The sequence below is a fragment of the Corvus moneduloides genome, chromosome W, assembly GCF_009650955.1.
Source record: "Corvus moneduloides isolate bCorMon1 chromosome W, bCorMon1.pri, whole genome shotgun sequence".
Taxonomy (NCBI): Eukaryota; Metazoa; Chordata; class Aves; order Passeriformes; family Corvidae; genus Corvus; species Corvus moneduloides.
In genome coordinates this window covers 16,256,279-16,280,589 of record NC_045510.1, presented here as the reverse complement: position 1 = coordinate 16,280,589, position 24,311 = coordinate 16,256,279, and the positions used below count along the sequence as shown (strand labels likewise).

Sequence of the window (24,311 nt, the reverse complement as noted above, 5' to 3'; positions counted from 1 at the left end):
AGAAGGAAAGAGGAAGTCAGGATATGCGGTAGTAGATGGCAAAACAGGGAAAGTAGTAGAGTTGGGACCTCTGAGTGCTAGTTGGTCGGCTCAGGCATGTGAATTATATGCCGTGTTGAGGGCATTGAAAAGATTGAAAGGGAAAAGAGGAACAATTTTTACTGATTCTAAGTATGCTTTTGGTGTGGTACACACTTTTGGAAAAATTTGGGAAGAAAGAGGGTTGATTAACACCTGAGGACGAGGGTTGATCCATGGAGAAATAATAAAACAGATCCTAGTTGCTATTAGGGAGCCAGAGGCGATCTCGATAGTACATGTAAAGGGGCATCAAACGGGAATGCAGTTTCGGACCCGAGGAAATAACTTAGCCGATAAAGAGACAAAAAGCGCAGCTTTGTTACAGGTAAGTACCCCAGAGATTGAGGAAAGGGAGGCTGGGGAATACCCCCCATGCCCTTCCAAAAAGGAAACTGAGGAATATCTAAAAATGGGAGGAAAGCTGGAAGGAGGTAAGTGGAAATTACCTGACGGGAGAGAATTACTGCCTAAAGATTATAGTAGAAAAATTTTAAGGAGATTACACCAGCAGACCCACTGGGGGGCACGAGCCTTAGCAGAACAATTTTTAAGGTTTTCTGGATGTAAAGGAATTTATGAGTTAGCCAAGCAGGAGGTACAAGGATGCATGATATGCCAAAAAGTAAACCAGGCTAGATCTCAACGAGCAGTGTTGGGAAGTCGCCCTGCAGCCCACCGGCCTTTTGAGAGAATTCAAGTAGATTTTACAGAGTTGCCTAAAGTGGGGAGGTATAAAAATCTGTTAGTATTAGTAGATAAATTAACACATTGGGTAGAGGCTTTCCCAACCTCTAGAACTACAGCCCAAACCGTATCAAAAATATTATTAGAAGAAATTATATCCTGATATGGCATAATAGATTATATAGACTCAGATCAGGGGACACACTTTACCTCAAAAATTATTAAGCAATTGGCCGAATTGGGAAATTGGGAATTCGATGGGAATATCACACTCCTTGGCACCCCCAGAGTTCGGGTCAAGTTGAAAGAATGAATCAGACACTAAAAGCTCAATTATCTAAATTAATGTTGGAAACGAAAATGTCATGGGTAAAATGTCTCCCCTTAGCCTTGTTAAATATCTGAACTATGCCGCATTCAGAGACAGGGCTGTCACCTTTCGAAATGTTATACGTGATGCCAGTAGGACACCCCGGGATAGAGGATGGACAAATACAAGCATACCTAATAGAAATTAACAGAAATCTACAAGAATTGAGAAGGCGTGGGCTGGTAACTCAAAATTCACCTCTGGGATTTGCTATCCACAAGATACAACCGGGAGACAAAGTACTTATAAAAACATAGAGGGAGACCCCTCTCACACCTCACCGGGAAGGTCCTTTTCACGTCCTCCTAACCACAGACGCAGCAATTCGGACAGCAGAGAGAGGTTGGACGCACGCTTCTCGAGTGAAGAAAATAGAACTTCAAGAAGAGACACCTGAGTGGAGGATCACTTCTTCCCCAGGGGACTTAAAGATAAAACTGCGCCGGCCCAGCAAATGACCGGGAGGGACCAGATAAGTTGTATCGTAATTGGTTGTCATGTACAACCATGTTCCGGTTTGGCCAAATTTAGAAATATATCCTCTGAGAGAAGGCACGACCACCCCTCCCCCACCAGGTTTGGGAAAAATAAATTTTCCTCGAAGGAAAGTGAAGGAGATAAAACTATTTATTTAACAAACACACAGAAAAGGAAAATAATACTAAATAATAAAATCTTTCGCTGTGGAGGAAAAACCTGGGAAAATGTTAGAGTCCTCCCTTTGGTCTCCTCGGAGCTGGGGCTTGGGCCAGGGCCAGGCCCTCTGTGCCCGGTGGAAAGTCCTCCCGATGTGCTCTGATGTTAAAGCAATCAAGCAGTCGAGTAGAAAAGGGAGAAAATGAGAAATTCCAGGGAAGGAAAAATTCAACTCTCAGTCTCTGGAGAAAAAGCAGCTGAACCACTGGCCAAAAAAAAAACTGTCCTGGGAGCAGCCAGCCGGGTGCTTCCTCCCTCCCCTGCCACAACTGGGAAACAAATTGCTATCTGTGTGTGTGACCTTGAACAAGCTGCAAACTGCTTTGAAAAAGTTTTGCTCAGTTTTTTCCTTCCCCCTCTCAGGCTCAGTTTAGAGGCATAGAAAGGCACAGGAATTAATTTCTGGGCATAGGCAGCGATATGGGATACGCAGCATAAGGTCACCCCAAGACAATATGTTACCCGTTTGGCTCTTTTGAGTGCGAATATTGTCATGAGGTTTGGGTTACTCATTGCCAAAGGGGCTATAGACCCAGAGACTTGTGTACAAAGTGTTTAGAAGAAAAACAAGACTTGACTAGCCGTGTCTTAGAGCTTGCTACAAATTTGGGTATAATAGAATTGGATTCTTTAGAGTGGTATCGCCTATACAAAAACAGAGTAAGGGGAAAATTGGACTCTTTGGCACAGATTCTGACTGTCAAGTGTCGCAGGTTAAATAAAGTACCCTGCGGGACTGACACAGTTAAGCTCTCTAGGTGAGGTGTGTACAAAAGGCAGTATGCAGCTCGATCGGGCCACAGGATCCCAGGACAATATTCCTGCTGCCGAGAAGATGGTTTACCTCGCCGCTGGTGGCAACCCAGTGGGCGTAGGCACAGGCAGAGGGATGCATCTGTGGGGATTCCTGATGGTTCTGAGCCTAGCCATATGATAGACAGCTAACCTACAGCCAGATAGCTGGTCCTACACTGAGGGGGAAGACCTCACCGAGAGGCGTAAGCTGTGTCTGCCAAGCCTCTTAAAGGAACAGGGTACATATCAAGTCCCAGAAGTCTGTGAAATCAGAAAGAAAGGTGGGACCTGTCATATAAACGGCACTCGATTCCAAATATGTAAATCAAATGGGGTAATTTTGTGCTACCCCCAAGTTGCAAGCTCTAAGCACGGGCAGTCAAGGGCACCTCCTATTAAAAGTAGACACCACCTTAATTGATATAAAAGGGAAGTCACACAAAAACCTATTCCAACTTGCAACCAATGTAATCAGACTGTTTGGATTGGAGGAAAAATGAAATCCATTTTTGTGGCCTACTTTCAGGTTAACAATCTGTGCTATGATACCTCTACATTAAGCATATCTATTATGGGTGGAAAAACCTACTGGGTGGGGCAAAATTTAAAATATCAAGGTAAGCTGACCCTGGGCAGTGAGTCTGTTATATTAGATCTGCTTGAAGAAAGGGACGACAGGGAATGTTTGAAATATGACAAAACCTTCTGTTTCTCAAGAAACAAAGAGGGAATGGACCCAGAAAATATAATATCGTCAGAACTTAAAAGAATCCGAAATGAGGAAAAAGAGGGTGGCACAAGAAAAATTGTTAACTCTTAGCAAACAGTATGATGAATTAGAGAAACAGTATAATGATTGGGGATTACCGGCCCCCAATCAAAATTTGTTCATAAATTTAATGCAGGAAATTGCCACCGAGCTAGGATTATCTAGTTGTTGGATCTGTGGGGGACTAAAATCTGCCGAAAAATGGCCTTGGAAGGGTGAAGGCTTAGCTCCAGAACAGCTCTTAAGATGGGACGAGGGCCAAATCTCAAAGACCATACAAAGACCTGACAGGTGGGTCCTAGATCAACGAGTGATAGGGACCATTTGTATTAGCAGGGAAGGAAATGAATATACTGAGGTCATGGGATATACTCCATGTATATCCACCCTCACTGTAAATTCAAATAATAAAAGTAAAATCTGGCAACCGGAACCCCCTGCAGGCTATTGGAGTCAGAAAAAGGGAAAAGAATGTGAATGGAATGACCAAATCAGTCTATGTTGGCACAAAAGCCCTGGAGCTAACCCTTATCAATCCCTAGAAAATTTAAAAGATTACTGGCAGGAACCAGAGAATACAAAAGTAAAATGGAAAGCCCCCAGTGGTATATATTGGATTTGTGGGAAAAAGGCATATAGTGAGCTGCCTAGGAAATGGAAAGGCTCATGCACACTAGGAATGATTCGACCTTCCTTCTTCACGCTTCCCAGATCTGAGAGCGGTCTGTTAGGAGTTCCCTTTTATACGAAGCCCTGAACAGAAAGAAAAGAGAAATAAAGAAAGAAATACCTATAGCTGGTGAGAGTCAGAAATGAGGTGAAGAAGAATGGCCCGTGGAAAGAATAATAGAGTATTATGGTCCTGCAACTTAGGCCCAAGACGGGAGTTGGGGATCCAGAACCCCAGTTTATTTGCTCAATCGTCTTATAAGGCTCCAAGCTGTTGTGGAGATAGTATCTAATCATACCTCAGACGCTCTAGAACTGCTAGCAAAACAACATTCCCAGATGCGAGCCTTTGTATATCAGAACCGAATTGCGTTAGACTATTTACTGGCCGACGAAGGGGGAGTCTGTGGAAAATTTAATGAATCTGAGTGTTGTGTGGAAATTGATGACTATGGTAAAACTATAAGGGGGCTAGCTGCTGAAATCAAAAAGGTAGCACATGTCCCAGTTCAAAAATGGAATTCGATTTTACAAGCATCATGGTGGGATCGACTATTCGAGGGTGCATGGTGGAAGAAGGTAGTATTTTTCATCTTATGTTCAGTGGCTGGGATAATGTTCATAACTTGCCTAATACCATGTTTTATTAGACTAATCCATTCAGTGGTACAAGGCATGCAGTTAGCGGCAATGCCCATAGATCCAGAACTAGCTGCAGGAAATTTACCTAAAACTTCTAGGATCTCCAAAATTATAAAACTAGAAGAAAAATCAGAGAACAGCAGTGCGGCCAAGGCCCTATTAGAATTCAAAAAACAAATAAAAATAAACTAGGTAAATTTATAAAAAAGATTGAAAAACCAAGGGCAAAAAGATTTGTTAGCTGTTTATGTTCCAAGACCTAATGCCGGTGTAATAAAGTTAACTAGACTTAAAATTAAAAAGGAAGCATGAATTAATGTGTTCATATAAAAGGGGAGGGAATTGTTATAAATGAATTTGGTAATTCGTGCTTGCGTATATAAATGTATATATTAATTGTACAAATAAAAACGCCTAAGCCCAAACCCCAGGCCGGGGACGGAGAAAATTTCGCAAGCCTTGGCAGCAGCAGAGAAGATTATATGGCCAGGAACTAATCAGCATACGAAAAAGTATATCTCTGGGTGGAGGTAGACCTTATCTGGAGCCATTAACACCACTCCTGGGTGATGGTCTGGATGATGATGGAACTGATTAACATCTCGGAGTCGTTAAACGAGTATCCCATTCCGGGAACTAAGAATAACTGTTCCAGGAATCGGAGATGGACCATTCATCATCCAAGATGGACAATTCATCAGACCCAGGAAATGCTTTGTGCAGTCCAACTTCAGGACAAGAGAACATCATGAATATGCTAAATTGCGAGAAGAATAGAATTAATTCGGACTCTGCCCAAGAACTGTATAAGAAGGAACCAGCCAAAGCGACATTCGTGAACTTGGGGATCTGACGCGATAGAGGTCAGATCTGTGTTCACCCAGCACCGATCCCAGGCTCGGGACTGACCTTTTTCCGATCGTGGCTTTCTGTGTGACTGATCTTTCGGCTGCGTAATAAAATCTATTTCTTTATTAAATTTAATTTGGCTGAATTTCTTTACTTCACCACCAATCAGCACTGCAACTAAATCAGAGTAAGTAAACCAAAAAAAGTAGTAAACAAGACATGGGAAGTTACTTTTATTAAATTAACAGGTATAGATTACAAGCAGGATTAAATCTGTAGGTGACAAGAGCCAGAGAGCGATGAAAGCTGATAGTTGTGCAGACCTTCTAGCCTTGGTGTGGTGAAAGCCATGGGACAGATTAGAAACTCAAGGCAAGAACAAGAAGCAGAGATGAAACAAAGCCCAAGGCAAGAACAAGAGGCAAACATGGGACAAACAGGACACCATGACCTGAGCCTCTGGCACAAAAGGATGATTAGCCAGGACACCACTGTCACAAGAGGGAATCTGCAAGGACTTGATAGTGTTGCTATGGGAATGGGGCAGGGGGGTTTGAGCCTATGGATTTGCCCAGGAGTAGTAAACTATAAAACGCTGGTAACTTGTACAATAAACTGGCTTTGCTTGCTACACCAGCAGAGTCCGTGCCTCTTCAATCTCCGCAAATGGTGCCTCTCGTGTAAGGAGAGCGAATATTCGCCTACAGATGCGCATCCGATGGGTAACCCCACAGAACTTGAAGTGTCACTAAAAAGAAGTGGGAATTCGGCCAATCAATCCCTTCAGGTTTTGAAGGTGAGCTGTGGGGAACATGGGGGGTAATATGTTCTCAGAAGAGAAGCATGTTTATGAACTTATGTCTAAACTTTTGGAGAAGCAAGGGAAGTCGGTTGCTTCTTCCTCTCTTAAGCTGATTTTGCGCTAGACTGAATCACAGGTTAAAGGGTTAAGTCCTAGCACAGCTTTTTCAGCGGAACTATGGGATCATGTGGGGGTGAGACTTTGGGACAAAGCAACTAAAGGTGACAAATTAGTAGCCGAATTGTTACCTGTTTGGAGAGCAATTTTAGAGACTCTTAAAGCTCAGGAAGCTGCCGAGGAAAAGTTGGCTCCTGCCACTGGTTCTGGCCGCAGCTCCCCCGTGCCGCCCGCCGCGCCACCGCCCGCTGCTTTGCCCGCCGCGCTGCCTGCCTCTGCTGGCTCTGCTGTGCCACCCGCTGTGCAGTGCTTCCCCGCCTCGGCCCCCCCGGCGGCTGCAACTCCCTGCCAAAGTACCGCAGGAGAATCCCTGCCGCCTTTTGTCCTTCTGCCACCCGCGCGAACACAAGCCACCACTGCTCCGGCACGGGTTCCCGCAATGGAATTTGCTGCTTCTGATGGGGATTCGGAATTTGGAGACGACCCCTTTGATTCTGAAACTGTAGATCCTGAGAAGGAGCCTGATCTAAATCGTCCTAATTTACATAACAACTGAGGTAAGTTGAAACAAAGAGCATTGGAATGCAAATCAACAGCTCGAAGCTTTAACATTTGACAATCTTACTGGAACAGGCCAGCACTCCGCACCAGAAGCCCAAGCACGGGATATCCCGCGCTAAGCCCTAAGTGATATTAAAGATGATGCATATCGCACTTTCATGAAAGTCCCCGATGTTAGCAAGCTGCAAAAGTCTTTTACATCCATAACCCAAGGGCCGAAAGAGTCTTACATGCAGTTCATAGACCGAATGTGACAGGCATTAGAGACAGGTATCACATCAAGAAGCCCACGATGTTATTCTTTTAAAATTGGCGGTTGAGAATGCAAATTCGGACTGCCAAAAAGTCTTAAGGCCACTTAAAAACCCCACCATTATAGAAACGGTTGAAGCTTGCAATCTTATCGGAATTGTGGAGTACAAATATGAAGCCATGGCTGATGCCTTTGCTGCTCTTAAGGTGGCTCCCGATCCCGCGGGACAGACTTGTTTTGGCTGTGGAAAACCAGGCCACCTTAAGACTTCTATGCCTTAAAAGGAGCAAAGTCCAAAAAACCCGGAGTTTGCCTGCGCTGCCGAAAAGGGGGGCATTTTGCTAATCAGTGCCGCTCTAAATATGATATTGACGGCAAACCAATTCCAGGAAATGCGAAACAGAGCACAGGTCGGCCCTGCACGCAGACACGAATCCCTTAGCCGACCCCCTCAGCAGCAGCAGGAGTGTTTCAGCCTTGCAACTAGCCACCTCCGGCAGTGAGGGCTTGGACCTCATCGCCGTATGGACAGTAAATATCTTAGACTCCTCCGTCCATGTGACCCCCACAGGGGTCAATGGACCTTTAGGACAAGGATGGAGTGCATTGCTTTTGGGGCATTCCTCAACTACTTTAACGGGACTGTTTGTACTTCCAGGTGTAATTGATGCAGACTTTTTAGGAGAAGTCAAAATCATGGTTTGGACTCCCTTCCCCCCATGTACTGTACCCCAAGGGTCCAAAATTGCTCAGTTAATATTTTTTACAGCATCAATGCCTTTGCAAAGATACCACTGGGTGGTTTTACCCCAAGGGATGAAAAACAGCCCTACAAATTTGTCAGTGGTTGGTTGCACAGGCCCTTAGCCCAGTACAACTGGCAAAGCCTCATATGTTACTATATCACTATATGGATGATACTCTCATTGCAGCAGAAAAACAAGAAGACATGAAGGAAACCTTGGCCCTTACCACAGAAGCTGTAAAATGTGCAGGATTGCAAATAGCCTAGGATAAGATTCAACAAATGCCCCCGTGGTGATATCTAGGTTGGCATATTAGATTCCAAACTGTACAGCCACAGCAATTACAAATTCAAAACAAAATTTCTACATTACATGAAGCACAGAAATTACTAGGAGCTATTAATTGGGTAAGGCCCTTGCTGGGAATCACAAATTCAGATCTAGCTCCCCTTTTTGCAATATTAAAAGGAGAGCCTGACTTGTCTTCCCCAAGACATTTGAATCATGAAGCACAATTGGCCTTGCAAAAGGTAGCAGATGCCATCACCCATAGGCAAGCATCACGATGTGCACCTGATCTTCCATTTTCACTGATTCTTTTAAACCCTTCACGACAGCCACATGCACTGTTTTACCAATGAGATCCTAATACAGCCGACCCTTTGCTTATCATTGAATGGATTTTTTTACCTCATTAGATGACAAAGACAATTGTTACTCAACATGAAATGTTTGCACAGCTTATCATTAGGGCACGTCAGAGATTGCAAATGTTGGCAGGTCATGATTTTGAACAAATTTGTGTACCTATAACTACTGTTTATCTGGATTGGCTTTTACAGACATCAAGACCTTTTCAGTCTGCACTTGCTGATTTTTCAGGTCAGATTACCCTCCATTCACCACCTCATAAATTGTTAACTACTAATTTTAATATTCTTTTAAAACCCAAGCACAGTGAGATGCCTTTACAAGCTCCTACAGTATTTACCAATGGCTCTGGACAATCCCACAAATCTGTTTTACTTTGGAGGGACAATGAGACTGGTACACGGGCCTCTGATGTGACTGTAGTTTCTGGGTCTCCACAAATTGTGGAATTAGCTGCAGTCGTTCGTGTTTTTCAAAAATGGCCCACACCCTTAAATTTGGTAACAGAGTCTGCTTATGTTGCAGGTATTCTTGAAAGAGCTGAAGCTGCTGTTTTGAGATAAGTTTCTAATGTTGATCTTTTTCAGTGGTTACAACAATTAATTTCCCTTTCAGACACCAGACAACATCCTTATTTTGTTATGCATTTTCGCATTCACACAACTTTACCTGGTTTTATAGCAGAAGGAAACCGACAAGCTGATTTGCTTACCTTACCTGTTCAGGTACTTCCCAATTGTTTTGCACAAGCCAAACTTAGCCATTCCTTTTTTCACCAGAACGCTGCAGCTCTTTGTCGCACATTTGCTTTAAAGTACCAACAAGCAAAAGACATCATTGCTGCTTGCCCTGATTGTCAGTGTCATAATTTTTTGACAGGCTCACCAGGAATTAACCCACGTGGCCTACAAAGCCTCCAGGTATGGCAAACTGATGTCACTCACTATCCTGAATTTAGCTGCCTCAAATATGTTCACTCATCTATTGACACCTTCTCAGGTGCATTATTTGCATCATGCCACTCAGAAGAAACTGCCAAAGATGTGTGCCGCCATTTTTTGGCAGCTTCTGCAGCTTTAGGGATTCCCCAGCAGATTAAAACTGATAATGGTCCTGCTTACACTTCTCAACTACTTTCCTCCTTTTTCACCTTATGGGGAATCTCTCATATTATGGGCATCCCTCACTCCCCTACAGGACAAGCAATTATTGAACGTGCTTATTCAACACTTAAGCATCTTTTAGCACAACAGAAAGGGGGGATGCAGGGGTGCACCCCAATGGGAAGGCTACACAAGGCACTGTACGTTTTTAATTTTTTTAATTGCTATGGTGATAGCAAGGTTCCCCCTATAATAAAACACTTTTCTACTTCTAAGGAAACGTCATTAGACACAGGGCAGAAAGAATGAGTCCTTGTAAAAGACCCAGAAAGTGGGAAAATAATAGGTCCATTTCCCCTCATTACATGGGGAAGGGGTTATGCTTGTGTTTCCACAAATACCGGTCCTCGTTGGGTTCCAGCCAAGAACATCAGACCCTTCATCGAACAACCAGCTGATCAAAATACACAAAAGGATTAATATTCTTGAATCAGTGATATATAGATAAAGACTCTAGTGTTTGGGCACAGCTGTGGCTTGCCTGAACACTTGGAAGTCTTTGCTGAACAATGGCCCACTACAGTGGCCAAATATTCTAGTAGTACTCTTGTTAAAAGATAAAGTTTGCTTTATGCTAACAAAAGCTTTTTTAGTATTAATGCTTCTTTCTGTTACGCTTGCTTGGCCTGTTAATCAGCCAAAAACAAATGTATGGAGAACTTTAACCAATCTAACAGGGCAGGATACCTTATGCTTGGCCACGGCCTCTCCTGAGAATCTATTTTCTACTTGCCTTGTTGGTTTACCTTTAGATGAGTGGCCACATCCTTCTCAAGCTCACATTCTTGATTCAGAGAATCATGCCAATGCTTGGGACCAATGGGTCCCATATCTCCCTAATGAAACTCTTGAACCCCAAGAAATAGAGCTTTTGGGGTCCATAAAAATGGACCTCTGTGTTAAGTTTAATTATTTCAAGACCAACCAATCTAAAGCATGGGATGTTTCTCCGACCCAGCCTATATTTAGAAATGCAAGTGCTTGCTGTAATTACACTACTAATATTATCTCTCACTCTACTAATGCCCCACTATCACTACCAGCAGGAGTGTTTTTTATTTGTGGAGACAGAGCTTGGGCTGCTATTCCATCACATATTAAGGAAGGCCTCTGCAGTTTGGGGCGACTCTCACTGTTAACACCTAACAGATCCATGATTTTGCAACATAGATTTCCACAGAAAAAAAGTGCAGTATTCATGCATTTGCCCCTGATTGTGATGATAACCTCAACTTTTGGTCACTATAATGACGTTGGGCAGCCTCCTTTTTTGCTCCAGGAGTAGCGGCCAGAAAGGCACTGGGATTGTTAAACAAGCTAGGCTGCTGGCTAGCTCAACAAACTAATGCTTTAATAGGATTTTTAACCGATGTTGATTCAATTAGACATGCTACATTGCAGAATAGAGCTGCTGTTGATTTCTTGCTTCTAGCACAGACATGGATGTGAAGATTTTTATGGAATGTGCTGTATGAACCTTTCTGATCACTCACAATCTATTAACATGAGTATTAAAGCTTTACAAGATCGTGTAGCCAAATTAAAACTAGAAGATAGTGCTGATTGGTTAAATAGGCTTTTTGGAGACTGGGGGATCACTAGATGGATCAAAAATTTAGTCAAGATGGGAATGTTTATATTAGGGGTGCTGTTAATCATAGTGATATGCTTGCCTTGCTTGATTCATGTATTCAGAGATTATTTAATAAATCAATAAAGCAAATAATGATCATTGAACAGAGAGGGGGAATTGACAGGAGCCAGAGAGCGATGAAAGCTGATAGTTATGCAGACCTTCTAGCCTTGGTGCGGTGAAAGCCATGGGACAGGTTAGAAACTCAAGGCAAGAACAAGAAGCAGAGATGAAACAAAGCCCAAGGCAAGAACAAGAGGCAAACATGGGACAAACAGGACACCATGACCTGAGCCTCTGGCACAAAAGGATGATTAGCCAGGACACCACTGTCACAAGAGGGAATCTGCAAGGACTTGATAGTGTTGCTATGGGAATGGGGCAGGGGGGTTTGAGCCTATGGATTTGCCCAGGAGTAGTAAACTATAAAACGCTGGTAACTTGTACAATAAACTGGCTTTGCTTGCTATATCCAGCAGAGTCCGTGCCTCTTCAATCCCTGCAGTAGGGAGCCTATTAACTAGCTATTTGTGTTCAAAGCTGCAGCAGTAAAAGAACTGCAGTATGTTGTTTATCCTAGAAATTCTTTGTAAGCTAACTCCCTGAGCAACACAACCAGGAAGGGTTTTTTTCTGTAAAATTGCTCTGGTTATCATAAAACATTCACACCAGTAAAAACAGCACTCAGGTATTTTGTTACAGTACCAATAAAAATAAACTGGCTAACTTCTACAGAAGAAAAATATAATGAGGAGAAGAATCTTTGTCACATTGAATAGTTGGCCTGATATAAAGGAAAATTACTACAGTAAACCAGGGAATAGTTTAGAATTGACTGAAGCCAACTAAAGCCTTGATTCCATTATTGGAGGGAAAATAAATACTATTTATGAGATAATTTGGGGCTCAGTATTGACAATAAACCACAGTCAACATTTTTCTTTAGTGATTAATATGTCTTCTTAATGGTAGCATGAAGTGCCAGACACAGACATTATTCTAACTAGTTAGAGCTTTATACTAGGATTCACTAAGCAGGTAAGTCACTAAAGTAATCACAAATAGCTCTTTTTCATTTGCTTAAAACTCAACAGTCCTAGAATCAGTTGTTAACCTGACAAACAATAAATGGCATATAAATATCAAGCAAGCTTTAACACTTATTTTTGATTCTTATTCTTCCTGCTTACCATTAAGACAATCCTAATGAGAAGGAACAGTAACTTGAACTTGTGCAAATTCCAACAACATTTTTTCACCCATAAATTTGCTTTCCACATCACTGATACTCCAATGGGAACAATACCTTAAACTTACTCCCTAAACAAATAATACAGCTTATACCACTGAGGCGAAGAAATTGCATTATCCTACACCTTACAAAAAATCATCTCAATTTATAGACTGAAAAATGACAGAAAATTAAAAACTTGTAAGGTTATCTGAGAAAAAGCAGCAGAGCCAAGGCCAGAATCCACATCCCCTGAGCCTTTACCCAGTGCTCCAGTTAGTATTCAATATAGTTCCCAAAATTCAATGGTTTTTTCCTCCTGACTTGAGAGACAATCTCCTTTGAACTATACAGCATTTTGCTACTGGCTAAATATCTTGTACATTTATATTTTTACATGTTGACCTACCTCGAAAGACATGCTGATACTTTCTGCTTGGCACACCAACTCTAACAAATTATGTGGGTAAGTTACATGGCTTCCTGAATTGCGCAAGCTTAAAACTGGTAGCCCTAAGTATGTTTAATACTCCAAGACTTCCTTTTCCAGGATGACATCATTATAAGATGCTGTAACCTGAACTATGTCTACATTAAAGCTTAACCTTAGTTATAGCAATTCAGTCCTCATCACCACCTGTACAACAAACCAAGTTATCAGCTATATTTTAGTATTTATAATTAAAACTCAATTACACTTGAACACAATCACTATTCTTAACTTCAGTCAACACTGTTAGAAGGCTAGAAAACTTAAATCTTCAAATTCATCTTCTAAAGAATGACTGACTTGCAAGGCCCTAGCTGCTGTAATACACAGTGTCTGGGCATTGCCCTACTGATGCACATATGTTCTTCTGTATACAGATATCAAAATGACTTGGGTTGAAAAGGACCTTAAGACCATCTAGTCCCAACCCCCCTGCCATGGGCAGGGACACCTTCCACTAGACCAGGTTGTTCAAAGCCCCATCCAACCTGGCCTTGAACACTTCCAGGGGGGTGCAGCCACAACTTCTCTGGGCAACCTGTGCCAGTGCCTCACCACCCTCACAGTCAAGAATTTCTTCCCAATATCTAATCTAACCCTGCCCTCTGTCACTTTGAAGTCATTCCCCCTTGTCCTATCACTCCATGCCCTTGTCCAAAGTCCCTCTCCAGCTCTCTTGTAGCCCCTTTAGGTACTGGAAAGTTGCTATAATATCTCCCCAGAGAGAGGGAGATATATCAGAATATATCAGAAGGGTCCTGCTGCTAATCAGCCATTCAAGTAGGAAGCATTGGTAGAAGAAAAATATGCTATTAGAAATCCTGCATCCTACACTACATATGAAATACACTGACACTATGAAACAAATAGAAGAAAGCAAACAATTTAACTTTAGGCTATAATGTGGAAGTTATGTCGAAAGGGTTAAGGGAACAACAATATGTAACTTCTTAGCTTATTCTACTTTGACCATTCACTGCACTCTGTTACACCCTCATCCATGATGGCCCTCTCAATGAACAAGGACCTCAAGACTGTTGACCAGTTCACAAAAAATTTTATTAAAAAATGCTTTTTACTAAGAAATTACTGTTTTCACAAAAGGCTTCAAAAAGGCATTTATCTCAAGTCAGTTTCTGAAGACAAGCACCACAGACATCATACCGTTATTCAACTCCTTCCCTGAATAAGCATTTAAAAAAAAAAAAAAAAACAAACAAATTGGGAATACTAATGCCAGAAAAGCTGATATTTCCATGTGGTTAGTTTGTCTGAACAGACTTCTTTTTTTTTCTCATCAGCTTAAAAGAAACTGAGAAATTTGTGAGTGACCAGCAGTTCTCATTTTTAAGTTTAATTTGGTAATAAAACATGAACTAAATTGATTTTTAAGATAGTTTTTTAGCTAAAAGAAATGCATAAGAGTAGTTTGTAAACAGATGCAGGAAATCTCACAACACTGTCTTATTGATTGCTAACATCAAGCTTAGGAATTAAGTTTCATAGAGACTTGAAGTCAAACCCGACAAGAATTTTTATTTCCCATTTTATGTCCATACAGCATCTAAAAGTGTTCTGCAACCTAGAGTTTGAACATGTCATTTTACACATATGTAATTAGGGCCAGCATCCTTGTGTCTATAACCACATCATCCTGAAAATTTAGGAACTATGAAGAGCTGGAACCATTTATCTTTGGGTTCAAGATTGTCTTGGAAAACCAGGTGCCAGCTTCTGCCACCCCAGCTCTGTGAAAGGCTCCAAGGAAATTAGTAGAATCTCTCAGAGCACTCTTGTTCTCTCTACACACTAATCCAGACTGCACAATACAGCACTACAGAACATGGACCAGTTGAAAGCGGTCATTGTAAAATTATTGAAAGAAACGCTCAATACAGATTAAAAGACACTACAAAATGTCAGAAAAACACTCCTAAAGTCAGCTGCTTCACACTCACCACTTTCAGAAACAACAGACTGCTTCTCTCACAGGATCATCTTACATTTTATGTTCAGGCAATGCAGGTGGACTCTATTCACCAGACAAGCAGCTGCCTGGCTGTTTCCTAGGCTGGAAATTTCGGCTGCACAACACCATTTACTAAGAGGAAGTCAGGAAGTTACACAGTAAGCTGCCGGAGGAGTACATACACATGGGGCCAACTCCAAGATGAAGAAATGTCACACACAACAGGAAGCTACTGCAAAGCACACCATCACTCTGTCCTTACTGCCCTGTGGAGGCCAGAGCCTGGTGCAACACAGTTAGCACCAAGAACTTGCTTTAGTCGTTTACAGAGAACATAGAGACAACATTCAACTCCCACCATAATTACAGAACTGAGAAAAAGAAGGGCAATTTGATCCTCCTGCTATGCCTTTCCAGTTAACACATCCAAAGTCTTCACAGCACCAGCTATCATAAGGAGGATAAGGGGATTTTGAAGCTAATTTTGGCCAACACTCCCCAAAATATCAACTATCTCTTGCCACATTTCCAGGAAAGATCTCTCTGGATTTCTTCTAAAGCATTATTTTAATTGAAATTCCAACAAGAGAAAAATCAGAGGGGGCTCTGCTTCATCCTCAATAATCCTGTCATAAGAAAAGGGAGTCAGTTTATAAACTAACAATTTACAAGCACATTCTTCATGTAACCTCAGCAATAAAAATAGTATATTCTGATGCACTGTTTAAATAACTATACTTATTTTAGAAAGCTTAAGATGTTCAACTATAGTCTTCAAAAATTCATAGAACCAATTTATAGCTAAGTGAATGCATGCAGACTGAGATATGGCATATGCCATGAGAATGTTCTTTATACATAGCAACTCTCTACTTGTGAGCTATGATTAAGAATCAATGTCCATCTCCAACTTGAATAGTGAATTATCCCAGCTCTGCTACAAACTAGCAGACAGTGCCAAGTTCTGCTTCTGGGAAAATAGACTTCACCTCTGTCTGGAGAGCAATGTTATTTTAGGATCTACTGTGTCAATCCAACTGCCTGCTATTGTCCCCTTACCTAACGCACTCATACCTTAGCAGCAGATGTTGGGAACTCTCCTAAAACAGTCTCCAGAGGAACTTTCCCTTCCCCTCAGTGTAACTGTTGAAACCACCCATTTCCTATGGCTTTAACCTGTATTGCTATACTCTGAAGCAACCTATTTTGGGGAAAGATGCTAAAGCTTGAAAATAAACTATTCTAAAAGCCACATTAGCTTGAAAACTCTGCCCTACTGGTGATCAAAAGCATCCCTAAAACTAGGTTATTGCATGCAGCTATGTGGATCACTTTCCTGACAAATATTCCCAAGGAATTAAAGAAAACATGCTAACAAGTAGCACAGGTTATATTCAAGAAAAACTGTGCTCTTTACACCTAAATTAGAAATTATTTTTCATTCAGTTATGAGAAGAAAAGGCCTCAAAATGTCATAATTTTAAAAGATTTTTTTTATTCTGAAACAGCAGTTCCAAGCCAGTTATCCCATCTTTGCCTAGTTTACTTCTGCTGTTAACTCCTTTGTAGACACTGTGATCAGCACTAAAGTTCCATGTATGGAGGCTCATATTAACTAATAAAGAGAGTGAGCCTTCAGAAAACAATTTTAACATGTACCATAAGCTATGCCTAGGCTGCTTATCCTTAGTGCCAACTCACTGCAGGGAATGAAAAAAAAGGGCTGCAGGACAAGCAAACAAAGGAATAACACTAGTATACTAGAGAAATTAATAATTTCTTTAGAGAATTTTGACCATGTGTGTTAATTTGGCATGGCCTGAATTTTTGGTAGCAGGGGGAAGGCCACAGAAGTAGCTTCTGTGAGAAGCTGCTAGAAGCTTCCACCATGTCCGACAGAGCCAACCTCTGATGGCTTTGAAGATGGACATGCTGCTGGCCCAATTAGAGAGGTTAGTAACCCCTCTGTGATGACATATTTAAGAAGAAAATCAAAACAGCACATGCAGTTTTTTCCCAGGGGTGGCAAGACACTGCCACCGGGAGCCATCCCAACGCTGTGCGCAGCGATGCGGCCGCCGTAGCCGCCACCATCTGGGCACAGCCCGTGGCGAGCCTTGCCTGCCTGGCCACCCCTAGCCATGCTGCACTGCAGGCAGGAAGGCAGGGGTGGTGGTGGCGGCTTCTCCTTCCTGGCGCCCCGCATGAAGAGAAGTGTTAAACAGTGCCAGCGCTGCAGCAGCCACTGCTGCCCATGCAGTGGCGGCAGGGCTGCCAAGCTGGCCATGAAAACATGGCGAGCGATTCCCCGATGCAGAACCTAGACAAAATAAACCTCTCGGCGCTGCGAGATCCTGCAGAAATCTTTGAATTAGTGGAATTTGTTGGCAATAGTACCTATGAGCAGCAGTTTTTCTTCTAGTTGGAGAAAAAGGAAGTGAGAACATGTGGGGAACAACATGGCGGCACCAAAGTCAGTGGAAAGAAAGAGGGGGAGAAGGTGCTCCAAGTGTCGGAGCAGAGATTCCTCTGCAAGCTGTGGTGAGGACCATGGTGAAACAAACTGTCCCCCTGTAATCTATTGAATCCATGGGGGATGCAGAAATCCACTCGCAGCCTGTGGGAATGGTGCCCATGCTGGAGCGAGTGGAGTCCAGAAAAAGCTGTAATCCAGTGGGAGACCCAAACAGAGAGAGAGGGCCTTGGCTTCCAGAGACAGGGAGAGAAAGCCCTTGCTTCCAAACTAGATGTCGTGGTTTGACGCAGCTAAGTGTCAAGCACACAAAATCTGTTATTTTTCATAAGGGGAAAATAAGAAAATATTGAGGAAAACTGGAGAGCTGAGAGGTAAAACAGGTTTAAACTTAAACAGTTGCTGTACAAAGAAAAAGTTAATTACTAACAGAATTAAAAGTAAAAAGAAATAACAATAAATTAAAGCAGACCTCCCCTCTCTTCCAGCACTCCCCTCCTTTTACCCAACTCGCACAAAGGAAAACAGAACATGGGATTTTGGTCAGTGTTTTAGTTCTTGAAAAGTCTCTCTCTTATGCTTAAGGAAAAAAGGGTTTCTTCTGCTTCACGTGGTTTCCAAACTGCCACCAGCAACAGACCCGCCTGGAAATCTGCTGCAGTGAAAAAACATCTCTCCCATGAAAAATCTCACAGTTCCTTCACACTGCCAGACATGGGCAATCACATGGGGTTATTAATCTTTTTAAGGATGAGTTATTTTGAGCCTGAACACAAAGGCTTTCTTCTTCACAAGCCTCTAAAAGCCTTTCACTGCTTCTATATAGCCTGGCATAGGCACTCTTCACATCTTTATAAACCGCACATGAATTCCTCATCTCCCATGTACTTTAAAAAAAAATGGATTAAAGAGGTTTACAGTTTGTGATATTACAGTTTCTTACCACGGCCTGCGAGAAGTATTTTTAAGCTATGCGCAAAAAACGTGGCGCCGCCCTCTTTTTTCCTGTCGCCATTTTCAGCTTTGTCTCACATGACTCACTTTCTCTTTCTCTCTGACTTTGAAGCCACCATGTTGAAGAGTGTTCTTGTTCAGCCTTTACGGTGGAGAAAGCCTCGCTCCCTTTATGTTGTTGGCTGCATGGTGTCTTCTTCAGTTTAGCGCGAAGTGTGCTGGCTGCAGAAAGGAGGCTACGCCAGCTCCCGCTGGCTCCGCGTGGAGAGGAGAGGGACCCACCGGTGCCAAGAAGCCGCGCCGGATGGGTTTAGCTGTGTGGCAGTCCATGGCTGGTTTTAGTTGCCTGCGGCTCTGGGATAGTTTCCCCCCCCCCCCCCCCCCCCCCCCCCCATCCCCAGCGACCCGGGGTCCGTGCCGCGGCATTGGGAAAAGGGGAAGGGGAAGAGGCCCCGGCCCGGCCCAGCAGGGCCCGGTGGCTCGAAGGCCTTCCCACCTTCCGGCAGGCGAGCTAGAACAAAAGGAAATCCCCGCCTTTCCGCGCAGTTTAAATATGTAAAATGCGATAAGCGTTATTGGTCTAAAAGTCTGTCCATCAACTCAGGTTCAACCCACTACACTAGAGAAGCCTATCCTTAAAAGACTGCACCTCGTGGAGTAGTGACCCACGCCATAACAGTTTTGGGAAGACTGCCCCTGGGAGGGACTCACGTTACAGCAGTTTTGGCAGGACTGCTGCTCGTGAAATTAGAACAACGCTGGAGAAGTTCACGGAGAACTGTCTCCCATGGGAAGGACCCCATAGCATAGCAGAGGAAAGACTCCTCTCCCTAAGCGAACAAAAAAAGATATCAAGTGAGGAACTGACCAACCCCCCCCCCCCGTCTCCCTGTGCTGTCGGTGGGAAGGAGGGAGGGGCTGGGAGGAAAAAGGTGTTTTTAAAAGCTTATTTTACTCCTCATTATCCTCTTCTGACTGTTAATAATAAATTTACTTTATACCTTTAAATTTTAGCCTGTTTTGCCCTTAAAGTGTTTTCTCCCAGTCCTTATCTCAACTCACGAACCCTTCATTTTTTTTTTCCCCCTCCTCTGCCCAGCTGTAGCAGAAGAGAGTGAGTGAACGGTTTTTGTGGGTGCCTGGCATTTTAACCAGTGTCAAACCACGATACCGTGTAAAATGGTCTTGCTTTCACATGTTTGATGAACTTTCATCAGATTCTGCAGTTTTAGTAGTAATACTTCATATAAAATAAATCCCTAATACAGTCACACATTATACAAATGTTCGCATGGAAGCAGAACTCAGCCTGTGATATGGATGTACCCAATTACAGCTCAGGAAGGACACAGTCAGTTCTGCACTAGGTTTCAGACATGTATGCTCTAGAGGAGCACAGGACATCACAAAGGAGTCTAAACTCAATGCTTCCCTTCCACTAGCTTTTTTTTCAGTTTTAAAAACATAGGAGCTACAACATTCCAGGCCAACATTATCTCAAACCTGCCCCAACTAAACACTTATTAGTTGTACATTATCAGGCATTTTACAAAAGCAACTGCATTTGGCAAGTCTTATTTAAAAGAAGCAAGAAGACACGAAGCATATCTATAATCTTTTAAAGACAGAAAAGCCACACAGCTGATCACACCAAAATAGTGAGATTATGAAACTAGTTATTTGTTTCCCTGCTTTGGGTTCCAATACTCTGTACTGTCACCACTGAAAGATCTTTTTAAATAACAAAGATAGACTATGAATATGCCATTTGACTATTCATTATGTGGCATGGTTTGGTTTGTTAAAGGCTTGGATTTTAGCTACCACTAATTACAAAGTATTTATGGACAGGGCTCTGAGCAACCTTGTTTAGTTAGTGGAAGGTATCCCTGCCCATGGCAGGGAGGTTCAAACTAGATGATCTTTAAGGTCCCTTCCAACTCAAACCATTCTACGATTCTGTGACTCTATTTCAACAGAATAATCCATGATAATAGGGAAGAAACTGCTCTATTAGAAGACTCATATAAATGGTGAACTCCCATGCCAACACTTAGTTTCCAGATACTCAGGGATTATGTGATTAAAATCCCACTGGCTTGCTGGGAGGATTCAGCAAGATAACTACAAATTACTTAGAGGGCTAGTGTCAAAAGGACCTCTGTACTTATTTAGCCTCTGCTCTAGATTACTGACCCACTTATGAAGAGCTAAGCATCCCTGCTGTGCAATGTCAACACCCACTCCATCTGTTTGCTTCTGCTTTCTCAGAAACTCTATTAGTCTGCATAAGAAGTTCTGTTAATTACCACATGAGCAGCTTTTGCATAGCACATGCAGTAACAGCCTCACTTAATATGTAGTCATCTTGACAAACAGCATAAAAACAGAGCAATCCTAATTCAACAGGATTATCAGTGACATACAGTAATATATAATAAGCAGATTTCTGAAGAAGCAATTTAATACAACTTTTGTCCAAGCTGCTCTCAGTTTTGAGAAAAGCTTGTAGGTGTTTAGTTGCTTTAGGTTTCAATGATGAAAAAGTATACTAGAGTTAAGTACTGTTAAAACTCTCTGGAAATCTCCAAGGGGACCAGAAATTTGTGAAACCACAAATGAAACTTCTGTTGAGGAAATAATGCAACAGTGGCAAACAGAAACATCCCACAACATTTGTCAATACCTACACTAAGTATTAGTAAGTAAATCTAAAGGAAGTTTTAAAAACCCACACAAAACCAAACAGAAAAACCCTCCCTAAGCAAAACAAGGTTTGGAAAGTTAGTCCAGCTGCCACATCAGAACTACATTTCAGCATCTTAGCACCTCAAACTTCCTGTTGACTAGGAAGGAAAAAAGTTCCAAATTCAGCATTTTATTATTTATCCCGGCTGATCTGCAGATCTTTAAGACATTCATTAAATAGATCTCAAGCAGCAGTGTCGTTAACTTACTAAATCCAAGAATAAGAATCTCCAGAAGTCATTACAGTACTGAGTTGACATTTGTTATTTCTTGGGAACCCAGACTCCTGCTATCAAAGTGAAATAATATCAACAGTCCAAAACCTAACTATGAAACTCAAGAATTCTGGCAACCCTGATATAATCTCACCCCTTAATACCAAAGCCATTTCTTAGTTTAAAATTAAGCCTTGTACAGTTGCCAACATCACTTCAAGAGTTCTCTAGCTACCAGCTTACTCCTAAAGTAGTTAAGAAAAGTAAAACCTAGGTCCAGTACTTTTTACAGCTTACTGGAGGATAGAGGAGAACAGTATATCACAGCCCAGCAAGAATTGCTGGTCACAACATGGAGGCTATACAGAGCTATCATAGAGCTTTTTATTCTGTTTTAAAGTATTATTTAGCATGTCACACAAAAGGTCATGCAAGCAGAAGGACATACCCAAAGTAGACTAGGAAAACAATGATATATTAGCATACTGTTTGTATACTCTAGAAAAATTAGACAACTATTCTTCTGAAATACCAATATTTACTGCCCCAGTACCCTTGCAGGAGAGCTCTAGAAGATAGATACACATTTTATATCAAGTGAATCTCTATATGGGATATATAGCTTCTGTCATGAAACACCTCACAATTAAAGCATTTTGTCTTTATCATGGTAAAGACTTGCTAAATACATAGTCATCTTATGTCAAGTCAAGAAATACATACCCCTACAGGTTCCAATCTTAGTCTACTGATATACACCAAGACAAGAAAGAGCTAATATTTTATTTCCGATTGTTTTCCAGCCAGCAAAAGGAAGAAAGCAGAAGGGAAACCCAGAGAATTTTGGAACTGCTCTAGGGAAGAAAATACAAGCAGAGGGCAGCATTAGAAACAAAAGGTGGATAGAAAAGAGAAAACACAATTAAAGTAGTCATTTATTCAGAGCATACTCATGATTTTCCCAAACAGCTGTATCAAATCTAAAAGAAAACACTAGAACCATTATAAGAGCTATAACACAATTGATATATGGAAATCATTAGTGACACCAGTCAAATCTAGTTTGTGCTATGATTAATACAAAGTTTAAAAGTAGTTGGGATGAATGTGCTAATACAGAAATTAGGGTCATAAACCAGATGCAGTTTCTCTCCCCTAGAAATTATTTTAAGTGTCAAGGCACTAAATGCCCAAAATATTCCCATGTCACCAGATCCTCTTTTTCATAGGAAAACACACCTGTGAAGTGATTTGATACTTGTGTTGCACATAATTAGCTTGCACAGGCATCTTAGTGGTATTTCTGTACAACATGAATGGAAAACAGACCGCATTATACTTACAAACATAACCCTTGCCCCTCGCACAGCAGTTGCCATGAATTAAGTTGAGAAAGACAAAGGGGTAGAATGCAAGTTATTTACCTAAATGCATATACATATCAGGAGTGGAAGAGCAGTTATAGAAATACTCCAAGTTATTAAATAAAAAAGCATTTACATTAACCAATAACAAATAATTAAAATGGTCTTCAGACAGTCTGCCTCCAAAGACAAAACTTCAAAAAGGAGAATGGATACAGCTTGTACAATTTAACTGAAACTACCAGATACAACAGAAAATAAATAGATGACTGAAGTGTTGACTAAGGAAAAACTAGTCTTATGTTTAAAGTGAAAGTTCAAGTATGCCACTCTGATTATAGACAGGGTTATTAAATAAAACCATAAGGCAGTGCTACAAACTAAGAACTGTGCTAGGCATGACCAGAATACACTGAATTTGAATATAAGTAGCAATGAAAATTGAAACAAAGATATTATTAGAAATTGTAACTTTACAAAGCATGTAATCCAGTTATAAGCAAGCACTATATAAAACCAATATAGGTTTTAAAGAATTTGTAAAGAATCAAAGCATGCAACTGATTTTTTAGTCATTTGTTCAGATAGCCTAAACATCCATTTACTTATTTCCTAAGTAGTTGTAACAATTTCAAACACAACAGCACTTACCTTGGAATCGTCACACATTTTGTACTGCAATTCTGAGTGGTAATTGCCTTCTCAAGCTCATCCAGCTGTCCTGTTTTCTTTAGCTTCTTGACCAAGCTTTTCACTGCTTTTTCACACCACTTTTCATCCTGACCATTCTGCTCACTACCAGCAGCTCCTCCAGAGCCACCAGCAGATTTTTTCCATCCCAGAAGTCTCTTCACAACTGGTGGAGTGAATGGCAGTATGGATGACATGACTTTTACCAGACAGAACACTCAGCAAGCAATAAATTAGAGATTCCCGTCTGATCCCTAAAAACACAAACCAAAACAGACACATTAGCACTGAGGTTTCACATGAAACAAATACCTTGCTTTGGACTTTTTATTACCAAATGCCATAGGGCACTGCATCCTAAAATAAGTCAGATAAGTCTGCATAAAGGTTAGGTACTTCACCAATAAAATTCAAAGGCAAGTTTGCAGCAGACTCTTCGACAGTTAGCACAGACTAAGGTTACTGTTGGATTGGACATTTAATTTTTCCTCAAGTCTTTCCTGGCTAAATCAACTCCAGGAAAAAAAAAAAAACAAAAAAACCACCCAAAAAAAAACCAAGTTAACTTTAGTCTAGCTTTGCACCTAGGCTGGCTGGGTCTATTAATTTATTAAAATTTTCCACAAATGATTGACAAATTGTATACAGATATATGTACATTCTGCCCATCTCCAAATTAATTTAGCAAGCAAAACT

The 24,311-nt window shown here is 41.6% G+C and overlaps 1 protein-coding gene across 2 annotated transcripts in view; it reads right to left on the bottom strand.

Moving 5' to 3' along the window:
- Positions 1-23,868, bottom strand: part of LOC116437353 (mothers against decapentaplegic homolog 2-like) — a 100,945-nt gene extending 77,077 nt beyond the window's left edge. The window contains exon 1 of one of the 2 annotated variants that reach the window (XM_032095023.1): positions 23,577-23,868. In XM_032095023.1, coding sequence (XP_031950914.1) covers positions 23,577-23,812 — 236 coding nt within the window. In that variant the 5' untranslated portion in view covers positions 23,813-23,868. The remainder of the gene's footprint in view (positions 1-23,576) is intronic. The other variant, XM_032095024.1, reaches the window with a different exon arrangement.
- Between the last annotated feature and the right edge of the window lie 443 nt (positions 23,869-24,311).